The sequence below is a fragment of the Amblyraja radiata genome, chromosome 15 (assembly GCF_010909765.2).
Source record: "Amblyraja radiata isolate CabotCenter1 chromosome 15, sAmbRad1.1.pri, whole genome shotgun sequence".
Taxonomy (NCBI): domain Eukaryota; kingdom Metazoa; phylum Chordata; class Chondrichthyes; order Rajiformes; family Rajidae; genus Amblyraja; species Amblyraja radiata.
The window spans coordinates 50,283,850-50,311,543 of NC_045970.1; the positions used below are offsets into that span (position 1 = coordinate 50,283,850).

A 27,694-nucleotide genomic window follows, 5' to 3' on the forward strand; every position below is an offset into this window, starting at 1 on the left:
AGCGACTGTGGCTGTAGCAGAGGTGTGGTTGTGGAGAGAGATGAAGTGGGATCTGTTGGAAAGGTAATAATGGAGCCAGCTGAGTGCAGAGCCTTCAATGCCGAGGTCTTTGAGTCTGGTGAGCAGGATGTTATGGTTCACTGTATCGAAGGCTGCGCTCAGGTCGAGGAGGATGAGGATGTTGAGGGAACCAGTGTCAGCAGAGGTGAGGAGGTTGTTGAGGACTTTGAGGAGAGCAGTTTCTGTGCTATGGAGGGGGCGAAAGCCAGATTGGAGGGGTTCAAGTAGGTTATACGAAAGGAGGTGGGAATGAAGTTGTGACGCAACGATACGCTCCAGGGTTTTTGAAAGAAAGGGGAGGTTTGAGATTGGGCGGTAGTTAATGAGAGAGGAGGGATCAAGACCAGGTTTCTTTAAGATTGATGTAACAGCAGCAGTTTTGAAAGCGGAGGGGACAATTCCTTGGGACAATGAGGAGTTGAAGAGATTAGTGAGGTAGGGGCAGAGAACGGGGAGGCAGGACTTCAGCTGGGGAGTGGGGAGAGGGTCGAGGGAGCAGTTAGTGGGTTTGGAAGAGCTGATGAGTTTGGAGATTTCAATAGGGGTGACCAGGTCAAACTGGGATAGGAAGCAGTGTGGAGGAGGGGTAAGGAGGTCAGTGGAGCTGTTGAAAGGAGGAGCCTTGGTAGGTGGTGGAGTAGATGCTGGGGAGCCGGGTACAGGGGATAAAGATTGATAGATGGTGCTGATTTTATCAGCGAAAAAGTGGAGGAATGAGTTGCAGAGATCGGTAGGGAGAGTGTTGGCTCGAGGCTTGAGGAGGTTGCCCACTGTGGAGAAGAGGCACTTGTCACTGCCTGCCACTCTGAAAAGGACCCGAAAAGGATCTCCATTATCCATTCTACTCGTTACATCCTCAAAAAATTCCCGATTAGTCAAGCATGATTTCCCCTTCATAAATTTATGCTGACTTTGACCAATGCTGTCACTGTTTTCCAGATGCACTGGAGCTCCAGGAGCCACTGCAGGGACACCCGTCACTGATCGGCAGGAAGAAATTATTGAATTGTATGCAAAAATGTCACATTCCCTATGTATACATGACAACAGGGGTACCACTGAATCATCTTCAATCTTGCAAAATATAAATTTAAGACCAATATCAGGTGGTTAAAATACTGAATTAATTCATTCATGAGGCAGGATTTAAAAGCAATGAGGATATTTTTCAGTGTGCGTGGGATGGAGCAAACCGTGTTTGGTTGAATATCCAAGTAAAAATAATATTTAGGGAAAAGTTGGTTGTGGAACCTCCAAAGAAAATAACTAGAACAGCACGGCACTGCAACTGGCCCTTCGGCCCACAATATCTGTGCTGAACATAATGCCAAAGTGAACTAATCTCGTCTGCCTGCACATGATCCATATCCCTCCATGCCCATGTGTTTATCAAAAAGCTTATTAAATGCCACTATTGTTTCTGCCTCCTCCACCATCTTCCTACAGGCAGCGTGTTCCAGGCACCCGTCTATGTAAAAAAAACATGCTCCAGGTGTTTCGAGGGGAAGGTGTGAGTCCAGGCAGGACACAGGGGAGGGGGATAGAAAATGGCAGTGTTAGGGGGAGAAAGGGGTGGGAAGAAATAGGTGCAAGTCCAGATGGGTCACAGGGGAGGGAGAGGGAGGGATGCGTGTGGGAGAAATGGGAGGGAGAAGTGGTAGTTAACAAAATTGAAGAAATCAATGTTCATACTGTTGGGTCAAAAGCTGCCCAAGCAGAATATGAGCTCCAGTGCACCCCGGCTCTCCCGTGGCGAGTACAGACACGATGCTGGAGAAATTATCCTTCAGCGATAATTTCCAGGGGTGCAGACATCAGACGCGAGGGCAATCCTTAGCTGCTGCTGCTGCTTTAATGAAGACACACAACTTCCAAAGTTAAAGGAACACTTTTTAATATCTTTATAACCTAGCATCCCGGTAATTGACCCTCATATCTACCACATAGCTGTTATCCAACAATTTCTGCCAATGTCCCGTGAATTCAAAGGTCCTTGGGCCCAGCAGAGCTCGGCACGGCACGATGCATCCAAGGTGTCGTTGCAAGGAGTTATTTAAAAGCATTCGGTCTGGGACTAGGCGCCTGGCCTCCATCACCACGCCCTGTATGTGTTGTTGTAACTCTTCTTCATGCCTCTGCCGTTTTGACTCCAATTGGCGTGCCTCCTGAAGTTGCCTTCCTGCTCCCTCCGGTCATTCTCCAGCTCGGGCAGCTCGTCCGCCACGCTGAGCGTCCATCGGCGGCTGTCCTGCCAGCTTCCCTGCAGGAGAGAGGTTTCAATGTCGTCAGTGCGGAGTAGACTCACCTTGCAGGAGACTATGACGCAGAGCAGATCCAGGCCATCAAAAGACACCAGAGCAGAATTAGGCCATTCGGCCCATCGAGTCTGCTCTGCCATTCGACCATGGCTGATCTATTTCTCCCTCAACCCCATTCTCCTGCCTTCTCCCCGTAAACTGACTCCCTTACAAAGCGTGTCGGCAAAGTGGCACAGCGGTAGTAAAGCAAAAACTCTATAGTAATCCTTGGTTCTTGGGTCCTCCAAAATATTCAAACTGGAATTTAAACTGGAGGTGGTGAAGGGAGGGATTAAGCCAGAAATGGTATAAAGAACACACACTATAGAATTTAACATAAAACATCCCCACACAGCAGAATCAAAGTTTCCCACTGGGGGCAGCAAAGTTGCTGCCTTACAGCACTAGAGACCCGTGTTTGATCCTGAACACAGGTGCCGCCTGTAGAGTGTTTGTACATCCACCTTGGGACCGTGTGGGTTTTCTCCGGGTGCTCCGGTTTCCTCCAATACTCTAAAGATGTGCAGGTTTGTAGGTTAATTGGCTGCAAATTGTTCATAGAATGCACGGGGTGATCGCTGGTTGGTTAGGGCACGGTGGGCACAAAGGCCTGTTTCCACGCTGTATCTCTAAAGTCTAAAGGAGACCCCAGCACAGAGAATGAGGCCCATCAGCCCACCGACCACTCGTTCACTCTAGTTCTGTGTTATCCCACTACACACCAGGGGCAATTTGCAGAGGCCAATTAACCTACAAACCCGCACATCTTTGGAATGAGGCAGGAAACTAGAGCACCCAGAGGAATCCCACGTGGGCACAGAGAGAACGTGCAAATTCCACACACAGACAGCACCCGAGGTCAGGATCGAACCCGGGTCTCTGGCGTTGAGACAGCTCTACCAGCAGTGCCACAGTGCCGCTGTTTCAGAATTCCAGCGTGTGCATCATCTTCCTTTTAGTTAAAGTTCAGCAGGGTTCAGTTCTGAATAGATATCTATTTTCTATGGTACACAAAAAAGCTGGAGAAACTCAGCGGGTGCAGCAGCATCTATAGAGCGAAAGAAATAGGCAACGTTTCGGCCCGAAACGTTGCCTATTTCGCTCCATAGATGCTGCTGCACCTGCTGAGTTTCTCCAGCTTTTTTGTGTACCTTCGATTTTCCAGCATCTGCAGTTCCTTCTTGAAAACTCTATTTTCTATACTTAGGTTTGAAAGGAAATATTTTTCATTGAAGTGCTTTAAACGATGAACTCTTTCATCTGATCAAGCTCTACAAACGGAACAGCAAAATGTACCTTCAAAGATTCCACAGCATCTTCAGGGACATCAAAGCACACTCCCTAAAATAAAAAAGTAATGTAGTGTTAGTCAAATACATCTGCTCCTTATGGATGACATTCCACCAAGGAACGACAAAGACATTATAAACCACTGTTTCTGGTAATGATCCACATCAGCAGTGCTTATATTTATGAAATGTGGTTTATTTTAACAAACAAGTATAGAAGTTGGGAGGTCATGTTGCAGTTACATAAAACGTGGGTGAGGCCGCATTTAGAGTCTTGTGTGTTCAGTTCTGGGCACCATGTTTTATAGCAAATATGTTATCAAGCTAGAAAGGGTGCAGAGATATACGAGGATGTTGCCAGGATTTGAGGGTCTGAGCAATAGGGAGAGGTTGAGTAGACTACCTTGGAGCGCAGGAGGACGAGGAGTGATCTTATAGACGTGTATAAAATCATGAGAGGAATAGATTGGGTAGAATTGCCCAGAGTAGGGGAATTGAGGACCACGGGAGATAGGTTTTAAGGTGAAGGGGAAAAGATTTAATAGGAACCTGAGAGGTATCTTTTTCACATAAAGGGTGGTGGGGGTTTGTAACAAGCTGCTAGAGGAGGTAGATGAGGCAGGGACTATCCCAACGTTTAAGAAACAGTTAGAAGGGTACATGGACAGGATAGGTTTGGAGGGAAACGGGCCGAACGTGGGCAGGTGGGACTCGTGTAGCTGGGACATATTGGCCGGTGTGGGCAAGTTTGAAGGGCCTGTTTCCCCTACTGTATGACTCAATGACCCCCTCTATGACTCAAAAGTAAAGTTACATTAAGGAGATGCACATTTTTAAAAAAAATTAAAAATTCCTAATTTACTACAAAAAAACGACCTGCTTTGAAGATGTGTTTTCAGTCTGTCTTTATATTATTTTAAAAATGGAGGTTGATGGGTAATTGAATAGTAACGGTGTCAAAGGTCACAGGAGGAAGGCAGGAGAATGGGGTTGAGAGGGAAATATAGATCAGCCATGACCGAATGGCGGAGCACACGATGGGCCGTATGGCCTAGTTCTGCTCCTATGTCTTAGTCTTATCAATGGCATGCTGATGGCTCGCGAGCAGGAAGGACAGGCTGGATTGACTATTATGCACCATAGTCCCAGACCTCTGAATGCGATCTATCAATGCAGTAGAACTAATCCACAAATCCCCAGATATCCTCTCAAATGGATGACTAGTGAATCATTGAAAAAAGAACCGTACGGCTTTCAGCAATGTTTGCAGAATCCCGAGCTGATTACAATAAGCTTAAAGCTATTAGTTTGGGCAAGGCCAGAATGATTTGTAAGATTAAAAGGCGTGCGGCACGGTGGCGTAGCGGTAGAGTTGCTGCCTTTACAGCGCCAGAGATCCGGGTTTGATCCCGACCACAGGTGCGGATTGTACAGAGTTTGTACGTTCTTCCCGTGACCTGCGTGGGTTTCCTCCGGGTTTCCTGCCACACTCCAAAGGCGTACAGGTTTGTAGGCTAACTGGCTTGGCGATATTGCAAGTTGTCCCCAGTGTGTGTAGGATTGTGTTAGGGTGCGGGGGTCGCTGATCGGCAGGTGGGCCGAAGGACCGTTTCCGTGCCGCATCTCTAAACTAAACAATGTAGCTTCAAAAGTATAACGCTGTCAATGTGACAGAACATTGCCAATGTACCATTTTGCCCTTCAGGAACTGCATCCTCTTCACTTGATTTTCCACTGTCTCTCCCAGCTGCTCCTTCAGTCCTCTCCATGCAAAGCCAATGTTGTGCATCTCTATTGAACACACCAGCATCATGGTTGTAAACCCCTGAGACAAGAACATACGTTACTATTCAATTCACTGAAGCCACACAAACAGACAGACATTCAATGAGCACAATTTTACTTATTCGTTATGAAAAATATATTTGACGCAGGAAATGTTATCCAAGTTATTCATCCTGGAAACAAAGAACTGCAGATGCTGGTTAATACATAAAAGGACATAAAGTGCTGGAGTAACTCAGCAGGGCAGACTGCATCTCTGGAGGACGCGGATAGATGATGTTTCGAGTTGAGACAAAGTGCTGTAATTACTCAGCGGGTCAGGCAACATCTCTGGAGTACACAGATAAATTATGTTTCAGGTCGGACCCGTCCAACACAACGTGCTGGAATAACTCAGCAGGTCAAGCAGCATCTCTGGAGAACATGGATAGGTGACGTTTTGGGTCAAGAGCCCGTCTTACACCAAGTGCTGGAGTAACTCAGCAACAGAAGCTGCATCGTGGAGAACATGGAAAGGTGGCGTTTCGGGTCGGGACCCATCTTACACAAAGTGCTGGAGTAACTCTGCAGGACTTTTAATGAAAGAACTTGACTAGGTGCCGTGTACAAGGCACAATTAAGAAGAACATGAGAGTCAGGTAATATGTAACGGGCAGGGCCGATAAACTGACCGAAACACAGAATAAAAGTAACTCAAACTGTGGAGGGTGATCAGTGAAGTTCCTGAAAAGTAGATGCTGTATCAGCCAACAAGATTCAGCATCACTAATTGACAATCTGAAGATTTTGGGAATATTTAAAACAAAATGAGGCCATATGTGAACTTGCAAAATCAATGTAATAGCAAATTAACAGCAATATGGTCAATGATAAAATGGTGCGCTTTGACAGGCAAACTGCAAACAGAATTTATAAAATATACAAGACGATAGACACAAAGTGATGAAGCAACTCAATGGGTCAGGCGGCATCGCCGGAGAAGGGGGACAAGTGACTGAAGAAGGGTTCTGATCCCAAACGTCACCTGTTCCTTTTCTCCACAGATGCTGCCTGACCCGCTGAGTTACTCCAGCATTCGGTGTCTGTTTTCAGTATAAACCAGCATCTGCAGTTGCTTCCTACACTTGTTAAATAAACAATCTTGGTTAGATTCTGGAAAGACTGGAAAATATATCAAAAATGGAGCCCCTTTGTTCAAAACAAAAGAGGGATTTAAGAAACTGGAAAATGCAGACCACTCAAAATTTATCATCGATAAATTAACATCATTAAACAATTTAACATAGTTTCTGGGCAAATTGTTGGAAAATGTTGTTAAAGATATCATTGAGCACCTAGAAAAATCAGACAAATTCAACATAGTTGAACATGGAACAGTTCAGCACAGGAACAGGCCCTTCGGCCCACAACCTCTGTGCCAAACATGACAACAAGTTAAAAGAATCTCCTCTGCCTGCATGTTATACATACCGCTCCTTTCTTTGTATATCCATGTGCTGGTCTAAAAGCCTCTTAAATGCAACTATCATATTGTGGCAGGAAAATAATGTTGGATTAATTTACAGAAGTTCCTTCAAGCAGTAACATGTGCTGTGGATGAAGAGGAACCAGTGGATGGATCCTGAATGCATTTGATAAGGTGCCATATCGAAAATCATTGTGGAAAATGAAAGCACATGACATAATAGGGAACATGTTATCATGAGTAGAAGATTGGCTGGTTGACTGTAAACACCAGACATAAATAGGCCCTTATCTCCTCAGCCAGATGCAACCAAGGGTGTGTCAAGGACATAAAAATATCTTGAACAAAGACACCGAAGGTACAATTTCCAACTTTGCTGAAGACACAAAGATCGGCATCAAGCAAACTGTGAAGCGGCCATTTGAAGGTACACACAAAATGTTGGAGTAACTCAGTGGGCCAGGCAGCATCTCTGTGGGTTCCACCTTTCATGGGTGGCGGCTCTAATCTGTTCAGTCCTTTCCCACTCTATGTACCAGAGTTCCACTCTCCCAGACTCAGTCTGAAGAAGGGTCTCGACCTGAAACGCCACCTTTTATCCAGATACTGCCTGATCCGCTGAGGTACTCCAGCATTTTGTGTATTTTTCTTCAGTGTAAACCAGCACCTGCAGTTCCTTCCTACAAAAGCGGCCATTTGAGGTCCACCGAGGGATGTCGATGATTGAATGAGATCTCAGCAATCTGACAAATGTAATGAAATGTGCAAAAATGTGCAATTGTCCAGTTTGAAAGGAATAAGAATTTAAAAGAATATTTGGTTAATGTCAATCTGTGGAACTAGTGCATGATTTACAAAAGGCTGGTAGCCAAGGACAGCATATAATTAGTAAAGGTCATCCAGCCAAGTACAGCATGTAATTACAAACAAAACATTGTGGCTTCTTGCAAGGGGAAATCAAATACATGAGTAGAGAAGTCGTGCCTCAATAATAAAGTGCATTGATTTGGGCCAATTTTAAGAACTAGGTAAAGTATTGGTATCCTTATTTAAGGAAAGGTTAACGTTCAAGCAGTTCAGAGATGTTTTAAACTAATAGCTGGAATGGGCGGCTTATTTCCGCAAGCTTTTATATAAAAATGAGCTGGGGATTGAAACATACAAGATCCATGGAGAGACACATATTCCTGGAATAACTCAGTGAGTCAAGCAGCATCTCTGCGGGACATGGATAGGTGATGTTTCTGGTTTGCGCCTTTCTTCAGACGTCTGTTCTCTTCTGAGCGCGAGGGTTTCCTCTGGATTCTACAGTTTCCTCCCCCATCCCAAAGACATGTGGGTTTGTAGGTTAAAGGCAGATAAGTGGGCCTAGTGCAGCTGGGACACGTTGGTTGCTGTGGGCAAATTGGGCCGAAGGGTCTGTTTCCACACTGCATCACTAACCGATTCACAAAGAACTTTGTGAAGATGCAGCAATACTTACTTTTTCAGAGTTAAGGAGAGAACGTTGATCGAGACTCTTTGCTCCTGAAATGTGCGCCAGAGCAGCAGCCAAGGCCTCCAGCGCTCCTCGCTTCTCGATCAGGGTTTCAGCCGCGGCGTGGAAATGTTCGCTCACGGACGCTGGAACGGAATCCAAGGACCTTTCAACCCCAAAGCGTGAAAAGAAGTCAGGCACCAGAATGAAGGTTTTCTCCCACTCGACTTGCCATTCGCTTACTAGATCTCCCACACCGGCACAAGGGCGGCACGCCAGAGACCCGGGTTCCATCCTGACCTCGGGTGCTGTCAGTGTGGCGTTTGCACGTTCACTCTGTGAGCGTGTGGGTCTCTTCCAACATCCCAAAGATGATTGTCAGTTAATTGGGCTCTGTAAATTGCCCCGAGTGTGTAGGGAGTGGATGCGAAAGTAAGATAATGTAGAAACAGGGTGAGTGGGTGATCACAAAACCATGACAAAAGAGAGGAATTAGGCCATTCAACCCATCGAGTCTATTCCACACAGCTGATCTATTTTTCCCTCTCCACCCCATCTCCTTACCGCTTGGCATGGATTCGGTGGGCCAAAGGGCCAACTTCCATGCTGTATCTTTTAAATCAACCAACCAATCCTATACGGCATTCCAATAATGCATGGTTGAACATGCATCGGTGCAAATGTTGCAAGCTGAATCTTAACATTAAGCTGGAAAAGGGTGCAGGAAAGATTTACGAGGACGCTGCCAGGACTTGAGCTATAGGGAATGGTTATCCCAGGAGAGTTAAGATTTAATAGGAAGATCAACACAAAATGCTGGAGTAACTCAGGGGGTCAGGCAGCATCTATGGAGAAAAGGAATAGGTGCCATTTCGGATCGGAACACTTTAGCAGACTCTTTTAATAGAAGGCTTAATAGGAACTTGAGGGGCAGCTTTCTCACCTATAGGGTGGAGGGTATGTGGAACGTGCTGCCAGAGGAAGCAGTTGAGGTAGGTAGAGTATCAGTATTTAAGACACTTGAACAGGTACATGGATAGGAAATGTTTAGGGGGATGTGGATAAAAGTCCCATTTGTCTGTGGGATCTTGGTTTGATGGGGAATCTTGGTCATGGACTCCTTGGGATGAAGGGCCTGTTTCAGTGCTATATGACTGCGATTCTATTCAGACCTGGAGGCTAATAGACCATCATTGTCAACCCTGTTCTCAGTTAAGGATAGAGGGCCATCACACCAAATGTGTATAAATCTATAAATCTAGTCAAACGTATATAAATCTAGTCAAACATGCACGTATGCCACGCTTCATTACTCTCCTGGCTGGTGTGTCATGGAGACTTGGTTCTCTCTGCGAACCTGAAATTCTCTTCAACCGTACGTGGGTTGGATGGGTATGTGTGACGTTGTTTCATGTAGCGTGTTGGTGCGGTCAAAATGCAGGCTGTTCAGCCCAGCTATCATAGAATCACACAGCTTGGAAACAGGCCCTTCGACCCAACTTGCCAATGCCGACCAAGATGCCCCATCTACGCTAGTCCCACCTGCCTGTATTTGGCCCATATCCCACTAAAACTTTCCATATCTATGTATATGTTCAAATGTCATTGTCAGGACCGCACGGTGGCGCAACAGTAGAGTTGCTGCCTTACGGCGCCAGAGACCCGGGTTCGACCCTGACTATTGTGCTCTGTACGGAGTTTGTACATTTTCCCCGCGACCGCATGGGTTTTCCCCGAGTGTTCCGGTTTCCTCCCACACTCCAGACGTACAGCTTGCAGGTTAATTTGGCTTGGGTAAAAATTGTAGTGTCCCAGTGTGTAGGATAGTGCTAGTGTATGGGGATCGCTGGTCGGCGCGGACACGATGGGCCTCTATTTTATGCTGTATCTTTAAACTAAAGCTAAAATGTTGTTATAGAACCTGCCTGAACAACCCCCTCTGGCAGCTCGTTTATAAACCCACCACCCTCTCTTCTCAAGGAACTGCAGATGCTGGTTTATACCAAAGACAGACACAAAATAGTAGCTCAGCAGGTCAGGCAGCATCTCTGGAGAGAACGGTGAAGTGTCGGGGTCGGGACTTCATTCTTTCCACTCCAACCTCTAATGCTCAAACCCTCCAGTACTTGGATCTATTCACCTTGTTGGGCCCCAGTGCTTTTTTCCAACACAAACATTCAATGCAAGTATCTTTCCCATCCCAAAGGTTTGCCGCCTTCAATCCTTCCCGTCAGTTCCCATCATCAGCGGCACAGAGTTGCTGCCTTAAAGCGGCGGAGACCTGGGTTCGATCCCGACTACGGGTGCTGTCTGTACGGAGTTTGTACGTTCTCCCCGTGGGTTTTTTCCGAGATCTTCAGTTTCCTCCCACACTCCAAAGACATACAGGCATGCAGGTAAATTGGCTTGGTATGAATGTAAATTGTTCCTAGTTTGTGCAGGGTAGTGTTAGTGTGCGGGGGATCGCTGGTCGGTGCGGACTCGGTCCAAGTCATCTAAAAATTGCCAGTTCTATGCCGGTGTTGGCAGCCACGATTCAGGAAATCTTCAAATATCAATTAATCCGAAAGTTTAGCTCACCTGATGGCATCTTTGCAGGAAGCTTTGATGATGTCGGAGGTCGTTGGAACTCCCACACGCTTGAACTTCAAACCCTTTGGGACAGAGCAGAGATCAGAGAAGTCTGTGAAACGGCAAACTCAAGTGCTGCACTTTCCTTTGCTGAATTAAGACTCCTCCACCACCCCCCCCCCCCCCCCATGCCAGATCCCCTTCCCCACCAAAGCCACGAATTACTAAGGAGAAGGTACGTGGGTATAGAGGAAGGTCACTGGAATGCTGCCTGGATTTGAAGGTTTCAGCTAGAGAGAGGTTGGATAAACCTGGGATTGTTTTCTCTGGAACATTCGGAGGTTGAGACTTGATAGAAGTATGTAAAATGAGAGGCATAGATAGGGTAGATAGTCAGAACCTCCCCCCACCCTCCAAGTGAAAATGTCCAACACTAGAGAGCATGGCTATAAGGTGGGAGGGTTACATTTTAATGGCGGTGTATGGGGCAAGTTTTTATTTTTTAATATAAACACAGAGTGGTGGGGGTGCCTGGAATGCACTGCCTGGGGTGGTAGATATGATAGTGGCGTTAAAGGGTCCTGTAGATATGCGCATGGAAGGGCAGGGAATGGAGGGAGATGGATCGTGTGCAGGCAGATGAGATCATGTTGGGTGCAAACATTGTGGGCTGAAGGGCCCGTTTCTGTGGAGCACGGTTCTAAGTTCTTAAGTAGGTTTGAAGCAATCTTGGTTTCTTAAATATTTGAGAGGAGGGATGAGTGGGTGGGTTAGACGGCAGAAAAAGGTAGAGGGGACGTGGGGTAGACACCACCCTCTCGAACATGATGACCAAGCTTAATTTAGGCCGGCTTCATCCAGTGACGAGTTGTTCTGCAGGCTGTGGGTGCGGCACAGGATGACTAGATCATCCTAACCTGGCTCTTGCATGGCGTTGCACAGAACTGCCCTGATTCAACAAAATATAGCGATGGTATTGAGCAGAGGGGAAGCAGGCGGACTGGAAGGGTAGGGGGTTGAGGTGAACCAGGGCCGCTGAAGCCAACCACAGACCATAACTCTCAGCAGCGGCAGCTTGACGATTTCTGCAAGATCAGCGATCGACTTGAGATATGCAAGAAAGAGAGATTCAGATATCACAGGGTCAAGCGCTGGGAGACAAAATCAAGCACAGAAGCTCCATAACATAAATAAGAGCTTTGATGCCATGTTAAAAATAACCGCTTTGGAGACACAGCAGATACTGGAATCTTGAACAGGGCACAAAGTGGTGGAGTAACCCAGCGGGCCAGGCAGCGTCTCTGGAGAAAAAGGATGGATGACGTTGCGGGTCGATGGATGACGTTACCCCTCTTCAGAATTTGTTCCGACGAGCCTGAAGAAGGTCCCGAACCGAAAGGCCATCCATCCTTTTTCTCCAGAGATGCAGCTTGACTCGCTGAGTTGCTTCACTACTTTGTGTCTATACTTTCCTATGTCCTTCATACAATACACTTGACATTAAACACTTACAGCTTTCACCTCTACGGTTCTCAGAGAGGTCTCCTCCTTGCGCTGATACAGGCAGATGCAGACCCCAGTTCGCCCGGCCCTACCAGTACGCCCGGAACGATGAATGTACGAGTCCACGTCCTTAATCAGGGGATGGAAAAGTTTTGTTTTAGTTTAGAGATATACATCTATACCAAGCCAATGAACATACGAGCCTGTACGTCTTTGGAGTGTGGGAGGAAATCGAAGAACTCGTAGAAAACCCACAGGGTCACGGGGAGAAGGTGCAAACTCCGTACAGACAAGCACCCGTAATCAGAATCGAACCAGGGTCTCTGGCGCTGTAAGGCAGCAACTCTATCGCTGCGCTACCCAGTTAGAAGAAAGAAAATCTCCATCCAAAAAAAATGATACAAAGGAACTGAATCACCTCAAAAACATTGTTGCAGAAGTCAACTGAGGAAATGCTCAACACTCGTGGGCAGCACGGTGGAGCAGCGGTAGAGTTGCTGCCTTCCAGCGCCAGAGCTCCGGGTTCAATCCTGACAATGGGTGCTGTCTGTACAGTGCTTGTACGTTCCCCTCGTGACCGCATGGGCTTTCTTCGGGTGCTCCGGTTTCCTTCCACACTCCACAGACGTGTAGGTTTGAATGTTAATTTGCATAGGTAAAATTGTAAATAGTCCTGAGTGTGTAGGATGGCGCCAGTGTCGGGGTGATCGCTGGTCTGTGCAGGTACAGTGGGCCGAAGGGCCTGTTTCGGCGCTGTATCTCTAAACTTCACTCATGAAACCAAAATGGTCCTAGCTTAATTAACCCAGCCACTCATGTGTGCTATATCAGGATTCAAACTTGTTACAGAAACATAAATCATTATGTTCCCCGCTTAAGTCCAAGTGGACCACAGCCTGAATGGTAGATACTGGGGCCAGTGCGTCGATCAATCAAATGGATCAACACTAATTGAGAATAGCAATATTTCGTGAATTGGGAATTAATAAGGAAAATAAACAAGGCAAAATGTGAACTTGTGACATTTATGCAGTTGGAAATTAACACCAATTCGGTCAACTTGAGACACAAGGAACTGCAGATGCTGGAATCTTGAGCAAAACACGATGTGTTGGAGGATTGCAGCAGATCAGGCAGCATCTGTGCAGGGAATGGATAGGCAATATTTTGATTGGAGACCTTTTTTCAGATTGGTCGTAGTAGGTGGGGGAAGAGAAGGCTGGAGAAGAGATGAGGGTGGGACAAAGCTTGGCGAGATGAAAAGGAGCCAAAGAGGGTGTCAGATTGGGGAAAGAAATGGAGTGAAACATAAAGTCAGAGGAGAGAATATAGGTGGAAAGAGATGGGGTCAGGGGCGATCGCCAGGAATGACATTCAATAATGCTTGCAGAAATCAAAATAATTCGTAATCTAATATTTCACCAGCAGAAGTGAATGAATTATTTAGAATGTAGAAATACAGCATGGAAACGGGCTCTTCAGCCCACAGACCTGAGGCGACCATCAGTCACCCGCTCACACTGCATTTGTCTCACGTTCTCATCCACTCCCTGGGGGGAATTTTACAAAGACCCAAATAACCTACAAACCCTCATGTCTTTGGGATGTGGTCACAGAGAGAAGGTGTAAACTCCACACGGACGGTACCCGAGGTCGGAATCGAACCCAGGTCTCTGGCACTGAGGCAGCAGCTCTACCCGCTGGGCCACCCTTTCTCCCCGATCAGCTGCGCCACTCACCTTCGGCGGGCAGTTCTGGATGACCAGATCGACTTCAGGAATGTCCAGGCCACGGGCGGCCACGTTGGTGGCGAACAGGACCTCGAAGCTGCCGTCCCGGAACCCCTTCAACGTGATCTCCCTCTGCTTCTGTGGAATGTCCCCGTGCAGGCACTGAGCTTCCTGGAGAAAACAGCACAAGCGTGGTTGGAGGGGGAGGAAGAAAGGTGAGGTTGTAACATGCTGAGTAGCGACTGCTTGGATGGAGAGTTCGAGTTTAGTTTATTGTCACGTGCACCGAGGTGCAGAGAAAAGATTTTGTTGCCTGCTGACAAGTCCACAGTGTGCAGATACATGATGTAGGGAATAATGTTCAGTGCAAGTTAAAGCCAGTAAAGTCCGATTACTGCTCTCCTCTGGTGGTTGGTAGGATGGTTCAGTTTCCCCGACCGCGGGAGAAAAGGAGGGAAGATAATACGTTATTGCCTTCCATCACAGTGCGCTGTGGTGGATGTTTATATTAATTTTTATGTAGTTGTGTGGCTTGGTGCTTTTTTGGTATGACTGTATGGCAAATCAAATTCCTTGCATGTTTTTACATACTTGGTTAATAAATTAATTGCAATGAATTACAATTACAATAACAGCTGGGAAGCTAAAGGGATAGCATAGGAAATAGAGGGCAGCTAGAGAACGGCCACGGAACTACAGTTTAATTACCCAGAAGGACGGGGAGCATTCGATGGTAACTTTGAGTGAATATCCTGTAGCAAAGTGGTGTAATTGCATTTTGCTATGACGTGATGTAATTGTTAACTGTGAAATGAGGCAGATCAGGAAGGGGAGGCATGGCCCTTGTGCGGCTGAACTCAAGACCCGGAGCGGCGGATTGCAGCTTCAGGGGGAGCTGCTTCGTCAGCTCGATGGACCCTGGACGGGGGAGCCCGCAGAACCTGCCCCAACGCATCCCCCCCCAAAAGACCAGAAGGAGGGAGTCAATGACGATGGAGGAGGAGCGATGCCGGTGGGGAGAGGAGACGGAACGGTGGTCTGGCCTACCACACCCTCAAGGTCGGCTGCGGGAGGCACCCCCAGGGAACAAAGGTGGACGTACGAGGAGAGGGACACACCGTCCAAAGATGGTGGCTGGACAGCCACAACAGCCTGGGATTTTCCTGGAACACGCACCACTCGTAAGAACTGGACTTTTAAAAATGCACAAAAGCATGTCGTCTCTTGCGTGCGGGTTCAGTGGACTATTTCTGCACACTTGCTAATTGACGATTAGGTAATGGCAATACACTACTGGACGGTTTGTCAGAAAAGGAATTCCACTCCACTGGTGTACGCACTTCGTACGCGTGACAATAAAAGCACCATTGATGCATTGAACTTAGCCCTCGGATCACTCGGTCGTTGGGATTTGGCCCTCGGACTGGGTCGTGACCGGTGCCGAGAGTAAACCGCCAGCTGGGCTGTGGTCGGAGCCGCCTGCCACACTGAGTGGGGGTCTATCGGGTGTTGTTAACTACAAGCTGCTTATAGATGCTGTCTCCACAATAAAGCCTGCATCGATTAACACCTTGTTTGAGTGGTTCCCCAATACCAAATATTCACAGTCAAAACGCCGAGAGCAAGTGGTGCTTGTTGCTCTACATTGCACCAACTGCTGTGTGAGCACAAGCAGCAGGGGAACTGCCAAGCTTCAAGCTGGAATAAGAATCGGACAATTTCTCACTAGTTTTTCCTCCACTCCTGCAGTCGGCAAGTTCCACATATCGCCATGGAAAGGCCATTCTGCCCAGTGCGTCTATTCCAGCTCTACGTGCAAGAAATTCCCCTCCAGGGTCGTGTGAACAACAGTGGAGTTTTTTGCTACGCAACACTGCAATATAGATCTGTAGACCTTCGTGGAAGCAGGCCCTCCGGCCCACTGATCAGCCCTACACCACTTCTGTCCTACACACTGGGGACAATTTACAGGAGCCAATTAACCTACAAACCCGGGGGTGGGGGGAGATTTGCTCGATGTAGAACAAGCACCACGTGCTCTCAGTGTTTTCACTGTGAATATTTGGTTTCGGTATTGGAGACCACTCAAACAAGATGTTAATCAATGCAGGCTTTATTGTGGAGAAAGCATCTATACACAACGTGCACTCTTGTAGTTTTGTCCAGATTAAAGGAGGTGCCGGATCACCAGTTGCTGGAAAATCGCTGGTGGCCCTGCATAACGCCCTGCCTCAGTGAGGATAATATATGGTACCTGCTTTATACAGTTGTTTATCGCCAGCTCGTTTACTTCCTTCTTTGTCTCACAGAAGACAATAGTCCGCCCGTGACTGCCGCTGTACACCTGGATGACGTCACCGATGACCGATGGCCGCTGTGACCAATGGCATGTAATGGCCAGATGCTAGCAGGGAGAGACAAGTGGGGATTTGAGGCAAGGCTAATGATAAACAGACAAAACGTCACTCCGTATCACAGAGCAGTAAGCACGGCACACACAAGCAGGTGCGGATGTACCTGTAGAAACGAGGAGCTGCAGATGCCGGTTTACACAAAAGGGCAGAGTGCTGGGGTAACTCAGCAGGTCAGGTAGCGTCTCTGGAGAACATGGAAGGGTGAGGATTAAGATGCGGACTCTTCTTCACACTCTCGATCTGAAGAAGGGTCAGTGCAAAGAAGTGTCCTGATCTGAAACCTCATCTATCCATGTTCTCCAGAGATGCTGCCTTATCCACTGAGTTACTCCAGGACTGTGTCTTTTTTTGTTTTTTAAAACAATACCTCTTGGGTTTCAGTACCATGTTGAAGTTCTTCCAATGAAAAGTAGAATTTTACAGGTTGCATATAATTCAACTTTAAAAGCTTACTTAAAAAAAAAATAATCATGTTCTCCAAAGATATTGCATGACCGACTGAGTTCCTCCAGCATTTTGTATCTTTTTTTTGCCTTTCATAGTCCCTGCAATATAGGTGAATGAATGGAAGAATTCTAAGCGCTTGGACAAAGGGTTTGCTTGAAGATCTCGAGTTGTTCCTCAATGGAAGTTTATTAACGTTGTATAAATTAGCTAAATATCTACCTGATCATGGGTGCTTTCTGTTGAATTTTAAAGAGAAGTGGAATACTATAAATTGCATTGCACTATCTCTATGGTAACTTCCAAAAATATCTGAATATTTTTGCACGATTATTCAAAAATATATGAATAATCATGCAGCAAATATCCGAACTTTAAAAAGTACTTCAGCAACTAAATGTTCATGTATTTTTCTTTCAAATTATCTGTTAAGAGGTGTATTATTTTGTTAAACCCTTACTATCATCTGCGCAACCAGTTCAGCCTGAAAGCAAGGAATGCTTAAGCCTCCCAGCCATGTTGGATGTAGAGGTTACATATTTGTAGAGGAGAACAGGCCGCAATTGGAATATTGCCAGCAATTTGGGGCACCATATCTGAGGATGTGCTGGCTCTGGAGAGGATCCAGAGCAGGTTTACAAGAATGATCCCAGGAATGAGCAGGATAACCTATGATGAGCGTTTGTCGGCACCGATACTCGCTGGAATTTAGAAGAATGAGGGGGAGGGGGGGATCCTCGTTGAAACACACAGAATAGTGAAAGGCTTGGTTAGAGTGGATGTGGAGGATGTTCCCACTAGCGGGAGTTTAAGACTAGAGGTCATAGCCTCAGAATGAAAGGACGTTCCATTAGGAAGGAGATGAGGCAAAATTTCTTTAGTCAGAGGAAGTTGAATATGTGGAATTACGGGGGTCAGAGGTTATGGGGAGAAGGCAGGAGAATGTGGTTAGGAGGGAGAGATAGATCAGCCATGATTTAATGGCGGAGTAGACTTGATGCGCCTAATGGCCTAATTATACCCCTATCACTAATCGCCTTCTGAACAAATTGTGCAGTTATTCCAGAGATGAGAATACAGATTTGAAAACCACCGAAATTCATCACAAATCATCCCATAACTACAAACAGCTTGGTTGCTAAGGTTCACTTATTAGGTTGAAACTTACTTCTACGGTTGTCGCTGCCCTTTGAGTCCGTTTGCCAATAAGGTCGACCTGTTTGAAATGACTGTTCATGTACTTCTTTGCAACTTCATAAACCCAGGAAGGACAGGTCGCAGAGAAGAGGAGTGTTTGAGGATTGTCTTTGGAATCTTATTGAAAGGGAAAAAAAAAAATCAAACATTTCATTTCATTAGGGAATCTTACATGTCACATACAAAGGAAGAAAAGTATTTGGAAGTGATAAAATAATTACAGGCAGAATGCTGATAAAAACAATGTTTCTATTTTCATCCACCAGAATAGGAATCAGATTCCGGAGGCCACAGTGGCGCATCGGGGGATATGCTGTCTTACAGCGCCAGAGACCCCGGTTCAATTCTGACTGTGGGTGCTGTCTGTATGGAGTTTTGCAAGTTCTCCCTGTGACTGCGTGGGTTTCATCCCACACTCCATAGACGTACAGGTTTGTAGGTTAACTGGCTTCCGTAAAATTGTAAAGTGTCCCTAGTGTGTAGGATAGTGCTAGCGTACGGGGCGATCGCTGGTTGGCGCGGACACGGTGGGCCGTAAGGCCAGTTTCAGCACTGCATCTCGTAAGTCTAAAGATCAGAGGGAAGTGTGGCTTGTGGAACGTGCAGAGACCCACCTTTCTTGTATGCGGTGCCCAAAATGTCCTCCACCTGCTCGGAAAAACCCATGTCAAGCATTTGGTCCACTTCGTCCAGAACCACGTGCTTTAGTTTGGATAAGTCGATCTTCATGTTTTGTAAATGGTCCCTGATCCGGCCAGGTGTCCCCACCAGAATGTCGATGCCGTTGCGAATGCTGTCCACTGAAAACGTAAAACTCAATCTGAGCTCGGCCTAGACACCCCTTTCTCATCCAGGGAGGCAGGAACAGGACGATGCAAACGGCAACTTCAAATTCCACCCACCACATGCCAGGCTTTGTCCTGCCCCCACATCTCCTTTCCAGCTTTCTCCTCCCCTCCTACAATCATGTCTGAAAAAGGGTCCCAACCCGAAACTTCGCCTGTCCATTCCCTCGACTGATGCTGCCTGACCAGCTGAGTGACTCCAAGCACCGTTTCCCCCTCAAATTCAATGACCTGTGATTTGTGAACTGATCTGTGACCAGCACAGTGCTTTACAACAACCACCATTCGCCTCCTTACAGATAAACAATTGAGTCCCATTATAATGAAGCAATTTTGAAATGTTCACCCCAACACAAACACATCATCTAGAAATTTGGTGTTGTATAACCTCCAAAGACGCTGGTATAACAGTTAACAACACTAGCAATTAAATTATCCATATACAAGCTACGGGCAGCGCAGTGGCTTTGCTGCTGCAGATGCTCCTCCTAGCACCAGAGACCTGTGTTTGATCCTGACCTCGGGTGCTGTCTGTGCGGAGTTTGCACATTCTCATTGCAACCGTGTGGGTTTCCAAAAAGACACAAAGTACTGAAGTAATTCAGTGGGTCAGGCAGTATCACTGGAGAACATGGATAGGTGATGTTTTGGGACGGGAACTTCTTCAGACTGATCATTATGGAAGAGGGGGGTGTGGGGGGAGGGAGGAAGCAGGAAGAGTGGAGGGGCAGGAAAAATGTAGAAACAAGGAATTGCAGATGCTGCTTAATACACAAAAGGACACAAAGTGCTGGAGTAACTCAGGAGGTCAGGCAGGATCACTAGAAAACATGGACAGGAGACGTTTCAGGTCAGGACCATCTTCAGACTGAATATAAGGGGGGGGAAAGGGGATGAGAGAAAATAAATATAAAAGACTCGTTCCTTCCCATCACGTCCAATTTATGATCCCAGTTGGAATGACAGCGGCAAGGAGAATCTCAGGAAGTTTGGATATTCCCCATTCGCAGGAGTTGCAGTCAGAAATAAAACCAGGATTGCAATCCAGGCCCTTCCCACAAAACGCAGTGCACTACCACTGTAAGAGATACTGTCAGGACCTCGGTACCCCAAACGACTGGCAAGGTTAGACCAGAGACACGCACCTCATTATCTGCTTAGACAAGAGAACAAGCACTGTCAGTATGTTGAATTGCGAGCACTCACTTTGGCCATTGTACGCTGTTCCACCGTAAAAGCAAGGGACAGAAAGTTTTCTGGTGATATCCTTGATATCTCTCGCCACCTGAATCGCCAGCTCTCTTGTCGGGGTAAGTATTAGAACCTGGGAAGAAAAACAGAAAGAGAAAAGAATCAGCAAAATCTCTACAGAAATCAGTGGGGGCGGCACAGTGGTAAAGCTGCGCCTTACAGCGCCAGAGACCAGAGTTCAATCCCGACTACGGGTGCTGACTGTACGGAGTTGGTACGTTCTCCATGTGACTCCGGGAGCTCGGGTGTCCTCCCACACTCCAAAGATGTACAAGTTTGCACGTAAATTTTGGCTTCGACAAAATTGTCCCCAGTGTGTGTAGGATAGTGTTAGTGTGTGGAGATTGCTGGTCGGCACGGAACCGGTGCGCCGATGGCCCCGTTTCCAGCTCTGTATCTCGAAACTAAACCAAACGGGAAAATCCGAACCCAGTGTGTTCCCATGCCACGCTCAGCACGTTACCAGACAGAGAATGTTTTCCCTGGGCAAATTATTAAAAAGACAATCTTTTATAACAGGTGCAAGTTGTTTACGTTTACCTTTGGAGGCCGTCCCCTCTTTTGGTCGGTCATCTCCAGCTGCAGCTTTTCTACCAATGGGATGGCGAAGGAAAAGGTTTTGCCCGTGCCTGTTCTGGCCTGTGCCACGCAGTCACTCCCGTCATAGATATGGTTGAAGGTCTGGGATTGTATCGGAAATAGGTGGGTCACCCCTCGGCCTGTGGGAATTGCAAAGAAGACATGCGACGGGTTAAAAAAAATATCTTCGGCTAAACGCACACTTTAAAAAAAATCTATATAAACTTTATTCAGAATAATAAATATATACAAAACAAGAAATGTGGAAAATTCCTCCATCATTCACCACGTCTATACATACATTAGTGTTAGATTTGGTAGTGTTCCCAAAAAACATAATTATACCCAGTACCCTTGACTCTCATGCGACCCCTTGGGGTGATATCCCTTCCCTTGTTTTAGGGACATCTCCAACACACCCATTCCCCAATGTGCAGCAGCAGATGGACCCTAGACTGTAGTTGCCCCCACCCCCACAGCCTTGGCGTTGACTGCATCAAGCTTCAGTGCGTCCCTCAGCACGTACGCCTGCAGCCTGAGCAGGGAATGTTTCAAGTTAAAAGCTAGGAGCAACTTAGTTAACAAAGAACACTGGAAGCAACTCAACAGCAATATAGGTCAATGATGGTCCGGTGCCTCTTTTAATCCACACAAATTATGAGAGCGCACTTGAAACCCCGCCTGGAAGTTTCCCCGGGAAAAAAAGAGGCCAGGTGATGCAGCCAATCTCTTCCTCAGCGGGACTTCCATGGCTGGACTTTCAATTGGCAGGTTGAATTTACTACCTGTGGCTGGGCTCTGGATATCCGGCCCAAATGCAGACAAATGGGACTAACGTAGACGGGGCACCTTGGTCGGCCTGGATGAGTTGGGCCGAAGGTCCCATTTCCATGCTGTATGACTGTATATATTGTATATGTGGATAGAAGGGGTTTAGAAGGATATGGGCCAAATGCAGGCAAATGGGACTAGCCAATAATGCCAACTTGGAGGTTATCACAAGTTGGATCGAAGCCACTGTAGCCTTGCAGCATAGCTTTTAGACTTTAGACATACAGCGCGGAAACAGACCCTTCGGCTCACCGAATCCAGGCTGACCAGCAATCACCCTGCACATTAACACTATCCTACACACTAGGGACAATTTACTGAAGCTAATTAACATACAAACCTGTACATATTTGGAGTGTGGGAAGAAACCGGAGCACCCGGGGACAACCCATGCAGTAACAGGGAGAATGTACAAACTCCGTACAGACAGCATCTGTAGTCAGGATCGAACCCCGAACTCTGGCGCTGTGAGACAGCAACTCTACCGCAGCGCCACCGCGCCGCCCTAGTTCTGTGACAAGCTGCTTTTCTGATTTCAATCATCGCACGGAAACACTGCTCTCACCACATTCTTTCGCAAAGAGCAAAGTAAAAGCACGAGATGCACGATATCCATTGTTTAACAGAGGTGGAATTGAAAATCATACATGGAACTGAGATCACAGTGGCACTCCGCAAGTGAAAGAAAGCAATTGTACAAAGTGAAACACATACCCTTGAGCAGTTTAATAGTCTCTGGAGAAATTCTGAAGTTTGAGAAGGCTCCTTCCCTCTGTTCAGGTGTAAGCTCCTGAAAAAATAGATGTTGTAAATGGCTCACAAATGTCATCGCAAGCAACATATAACAAGGAATTGCAGATGCTGGTTCATGCCAAAGAAAGACATGCAGTGATGCAGTAACTCAGCGGTTCAGGCAGTATCTTTGGAGAATATATAACACGGGCAAATGTAAAACAAACCGCTTGATCCAAAATCGGATGATTGCTGTTGACAGTCCATAAACCAGAAGTTACAACAGTGGTCACGAACAACTAAGACACTCCCTGTTCGTCCACACAGTTATTTCACCCCTGCCATCGGGAAGAAGAAATAGGAGCCTGAAAACCGGGGCACCCGAGTTCAGGAACAGCGTCTTCCCTACAGCCATAAGGATAGTAAACTCCAAATAAGCTTTGAACTACATAGACGTGGGAGTGTGTGTGTAAACTCTCAACTACATGGACATGTGTGTGTGTGTGTATGTATGGGAGGGCAGAGGGGTGGGGGACAAATGGGAAATATATAGAGATGGGAAATGAGAGTACAGAGGAGGAGAAAGGAACAAGGTGACTAAGGTGATGGGAGATGAAGCGAGAAATAGCAAGGCACAGTAAGGGAAGTACTAATAAATTTAGTTTTGTTTAGTTTAAAGACACAGCATGGAAACAGGCTCTTTGGCCCACCGAGTACGCACCGACCAGCGATCCCAGCACATTAACACTACCCTACACACACTCGGGACAATTTTATACCAAGCCAATCAACCTACAAACCTGTACCGTCTTTGGAATGAGATCACGGGGAGAACGTACAAACTCTATTCAGACGAGCATCCCTAGTCGGGATCGAACCAGGGTCTCTGGCGCTGTAAACACTGCAAGGCCTCAACTCTACCGCTGCGCCACCGTGCCATTTATCCCGAGTATACTTGATGGGCAGCTTAGACTCGTGGGGGGACACAAAATGCTGGTGTAATTCATCGGGTCAGACAGCATCTCTGGAGAACATGGACAGCTGGCGCTTCTGGTCGGGACCCTTCTTCAGGGACTCCTGGGGGAACCTGTTTTAGTGCAAAATGATTCATTGAGGACATTGTGCGGTGTTGCATTTTGGGATGTCTAACCTAGGCAGAACCTACACAGTGAATGGTAGGGCTCTGGGGAGTGTTGTAGAAGGGGTATCTAGGAGTGCAGGTGCATGATTCCTAGAAAGTGGCGTCACAGGTAGTTAGAGTGGTCAAAAAGGCCTTCATCAGTCAGAGTATTGAAGTTGGGAGATCATGTTGCAGTTATATAAGATGTTGGTGAGGCCGCATTTATAGTATTGTGTTCAGTTCTGGCCACCGTGTTATAGGAAAGATGTTGTCAAGTTGGAAAGGGTACAGAGAAGTTTTACAAGGATGTTGCCAAGACTAGAGCGTCTGAGCTATAGGGAGAGGTTGAGCAGGCTGGGTCTCTATTCCTTGGAGCGCAGGAGGATGAGGGGTGATCTTATGGAGGTGTACAAAATCATGAGAGGAATAGATCGGGTAGATGCTCAGAGTCTCTTGCCAGGAGTCGGTGAATCGAGGACCAGAGGATATGGGTTTAAGGTGAAGGGGAAAAGATTTAATAGGAATCTGAGGAGTAACTTTTTTCACACAAAGGGTGGTGGGTGTATGGAACAAGCTGCCAGAGGAGGTAGTTGAGGCTGGGGCTATCACAATTTTTTTTGAAACAGTTAGACATGAATAGGACAGGTTTGGGGGGGGGATATGGACCAAACGCAAGCAGGTGGGATTAATGTAGCTGGGACATGTTGGCTGGCGTGGGTAGGTTGGGACGAAGGGCCTGTTTCCACACTGTATCACTCTATGAGGGACCAGTTTGGGAATGAAAAGTATTAAAATACTGAAGCTTAGCTCAGGTTTAGTTCCGAGTTTAATTTCCTACAAGAAATAGACCGGGGTGCTCACCTCCTCAATTTCACCCTCTGAACACTGTCTGGAGTCATCACTGGAACTTGGAACGGCTTCAGATTTTAATTCTATTACAAGCCCATTTTTTTCTTCCCGTTTGCGTTTTCTTTCAGCTTTTCCGTCTTTGTCATCCTTGGCTAACTTGTGTTTTTTTGCTTTGGGGGGCTTCAGGTCACTTTCATCTGATGACTGCCGCTGCTCATCGAGCACGCCATTTTCTTTGTGCTTAGACCTTTTTTCAGAAATGATGTTCTCTTCCAAGTGTTTTCTCTTCTCTTTATCTTTCTGTAATGAACAGAGTCATGGTTAAAGTGTCAGCAATTCACACACCTTTGTAGAAGTGGTTCTGCTATAACTCATGCTTACGTATCGCAAATTTAATATTGAGACACAAAATGCTGGAGTAACATAGAAACATAGAAAATAGGTGCAGGAGTAGGCCATTCGGCCCTTCGAGCCTGCACCGCCATTCAATATGATCATGGCTGATCATCCAACTTAGTATCCTGTACCTGCCTTCTCTCCATACCCCCCCCCCCCCCCCCGATCCCTTTAGCCACAAGGGCCACATCTAACTCCCTCTTAAATGTAGCCAATGAACTGGCCTCAACTAATCTCTGTGGCAGAGAATTCCACAGATTCACCACTCTCTGTGTGAAAAAAATGTTTCTCATCTTGGTCCTAAAAGACTTCCCCCTTATCCTTAAACTGTGACCCCTTGTTCTGGACTTCCCCAACATCGGGAACAATCTTCCTGCATCTAGCCTGTCCAACCCCTTAAGAATTTTGTACGTTTCTATAAGATTCCCCCTCAATCTTCTAAGCGGATCAGGCAGGGTCTCTGGAGAAAAGGAATAGGTGATGTTTGGGGTACTTGACCCGCTGAGTTACTCCAGCATTTTGTCGCGGTCTTCGTTGTAAACCAGCATCTGCAATTCCTTCCTACGTGAATTGAATATTGTTATATTCAACCGACAAATTTGGGAATACTATTTGTAGTAGGTAGGCTGAACCCAGCACACTGATGCAATTATAAAGAAAGCCCATCAACACCTCTACTTCCTGATAAGATTACGGAGATTCTGTATAGGGTGATTTCACGAAAGGTCACTGGATCATAGAGCCTCACCCACGTGACCGCAAAATTTAACTGGGGTACAAACGTCACTTCCAGTACATGTTATTGATGCTAGAAACGCGAACTTTCACACCCGTTAAAAACCGCGAAAACGGCCCGTTTTTGAGCTGTAAATAACTGTGCCAGTCGGGGTGACCGTGAGACACAACTATCTTACTTTAGAGTCCAGAAGATAAAGAAAAACGAAGGTAAAGACAAGAGAGCGCTGAAGGGAAAATAACAGCGGAAGTTGTTGGCTGTGCAGATATAAAGATCGAAAATATCGTGAATTATCGCGTTTGCTCACTGCATTTCATCAAAACTAAGGCATTATTGATGTTTTGATGAAATGCAGTGAGCAAACGCGATAAAATCCCGATATTTTCGATCTTTATAACTGCACGGCCAACAACTTCTGCTGTTATTTTCCCTTCAGCGCTCTCTTGTCTTTACCTTCGTTTTTCTTTATCTTCTGGACTCTAAAGTAGGATAGCTGTGTCTCACGGTCACCCCGACTGGCACAGTTATTTACAGCTCAAAAACGGGCCGTTTTCGCGGTTTTTAACAGGTTTGAAAGTTCGCGTTTCTAGCATCAAGAAACATGTACAGGAAGTGACGTTTGTACCCCAGTTAAATTTTGCGGTCACGTGGGTGAGGATCTATGATCCTGTGACCTTTCCTGAAATCACCCTATACCAGAGAAGATTATCTTGAACTTCTATAGGTGTACAGTAGAGAGCATATTGACTGGTTGCATCACGGCCTGGTTTGGCAAATTGAATGCCCAGGAGCGAAGAAGACTACAAAAAGTTGTAAACACTGCCCAGTCCATTACGGTTTCTGACTTCCCCACCAGTGAAGGGATTTACCGGATTCACTGCCTCAAAAAGGCAGCCAGCATCATCAGACACCTACACCATCCTGCCCACACACTCATTTCACCCGTCATCCGGAATGTTTTTGTTCTATCTGGGACATATGACAACAAAACACCCGTGACTCGGTTTTAATGAGAATTTTGATTGAGAACTAAAGAACCACTTAAAAATTAGGTTGAAAATTGACAAGTAGACAAAAAAAGCTCTTAGGAAATAACCTCCCCACAGCAATCACACATCATCGTCCTTTATGAACATAGACTGTCAGTTTCACTACAACGAGCAAGAAATTGCTTCTATTGACACCTTGTGGAATGATTCTCTATTCATGCAAGTACAGATGGCAGTAACAAAAATAAACTCGTAGCCACTAAAAAGTCATAAAAGACCACTGACCCCCTTTTCTCCATTGACGTTTTATAACACAATGTTCCACAACGCGAGGATTCATAAAACATAACACAATTGTCGTGTTATGACATGATCTCAGCCTCAGCCCACTCCTACTTTAAGCTCTGTAATACTTCCTCTCCACACTCGAAACCCTTATGTTTCCCCATGTCGCACTCTAAATGTTCTCTCTCCTTTTAAATCCCTCGCCTCCACCTTCAGTCTCCCTCACCAGTGTCTCCAGTTCCCTGCAACTCCTCGCATACTTTCTCATCCACCTCTTACACACATTAGGGGCAATTAACCTACAAACACGAACATTTTGTGGGTGGGGGAAGGAAACAGGAGCACTCTGAGGAAACGCACGCGGTCCACGGGGAGAACATGCAAACTCCACACAGACAGCCGTTTCTCTGGCGATGAAAGGGCTGCGAGTCTACAAGCCGGATATGTTCACCGGGGCTTTCCCTTCGCTCCCAATGCCACGTTACACAGACGACGTGTCCCCTCGCCGCTGGTGAACGGGCCGGCCCGGCCCCGGTGTGCGACAAGTTGCTGGGACCGCCGCTCACCCCAGTCCCCGGCTTCCGCCTCCACACCGGGCCTCCGCCCCCTCCCCTCCCCAGCCGCCCTCACCTTGCTCTTCTTGTGCATCTTCGGGTTCACGGGCTCCGCCTCCATAGCGGGCTGCGGCTCCTCGGGCTGGCAGCTGAGTCTCGCCGGCATTTCTCGACAATGCCACGGGGACACGAGGCTCAACGCGGCCGAGAAGCGCTGGGGCCGGGCGGAAAGAGGCAGCGGCCCGGTCCGCTCGCCCGCCGGCGACCCCGCCGCCCGCCCAGCCCCGGCCGGCGC

General features: G+C 46.8%; 1 protein-coding gene across 1 annotated transcript; it reads right to left on the bottom strand.

Annotated features, from left to right (window-relative positions):
* Positions 1–1,937: 1,937 nt before the first annotated feature.
* ddx21 (DExD-box helicase 21) lies at positions 1,938–27,694 on the bottom strand. Its single transcript, XM_033034424.1, has 15 exons — positions 27,476–27,694; positions 24,452–24,739; positions 22,453–22,528; positions 20,869–21,047; positions 20,284–20,401; positions 18,847–19,032; positions 18,204–18,349; positions 16,432–16,581; positions 14,187–14,348; positions 12,457–12,576; positions 10,954–11,027; positions 8,380–8,539; positions 5,337–5,471; positions 3,654–3,698; positions 1,938–2,320 (listed from the first exon to the last, which is right to left on the bottom strand). Exons 1-15 carry the CDS (start codon positions 27,563–27,565, stop codon positions 2,153–2,155), a joined length of 2,097 nt encoding a protein of 698 aa, XP_032890315.1. The 5' UTR covers positions 27,566–27,694; the 3' UTR covers positions 1,938–2,152.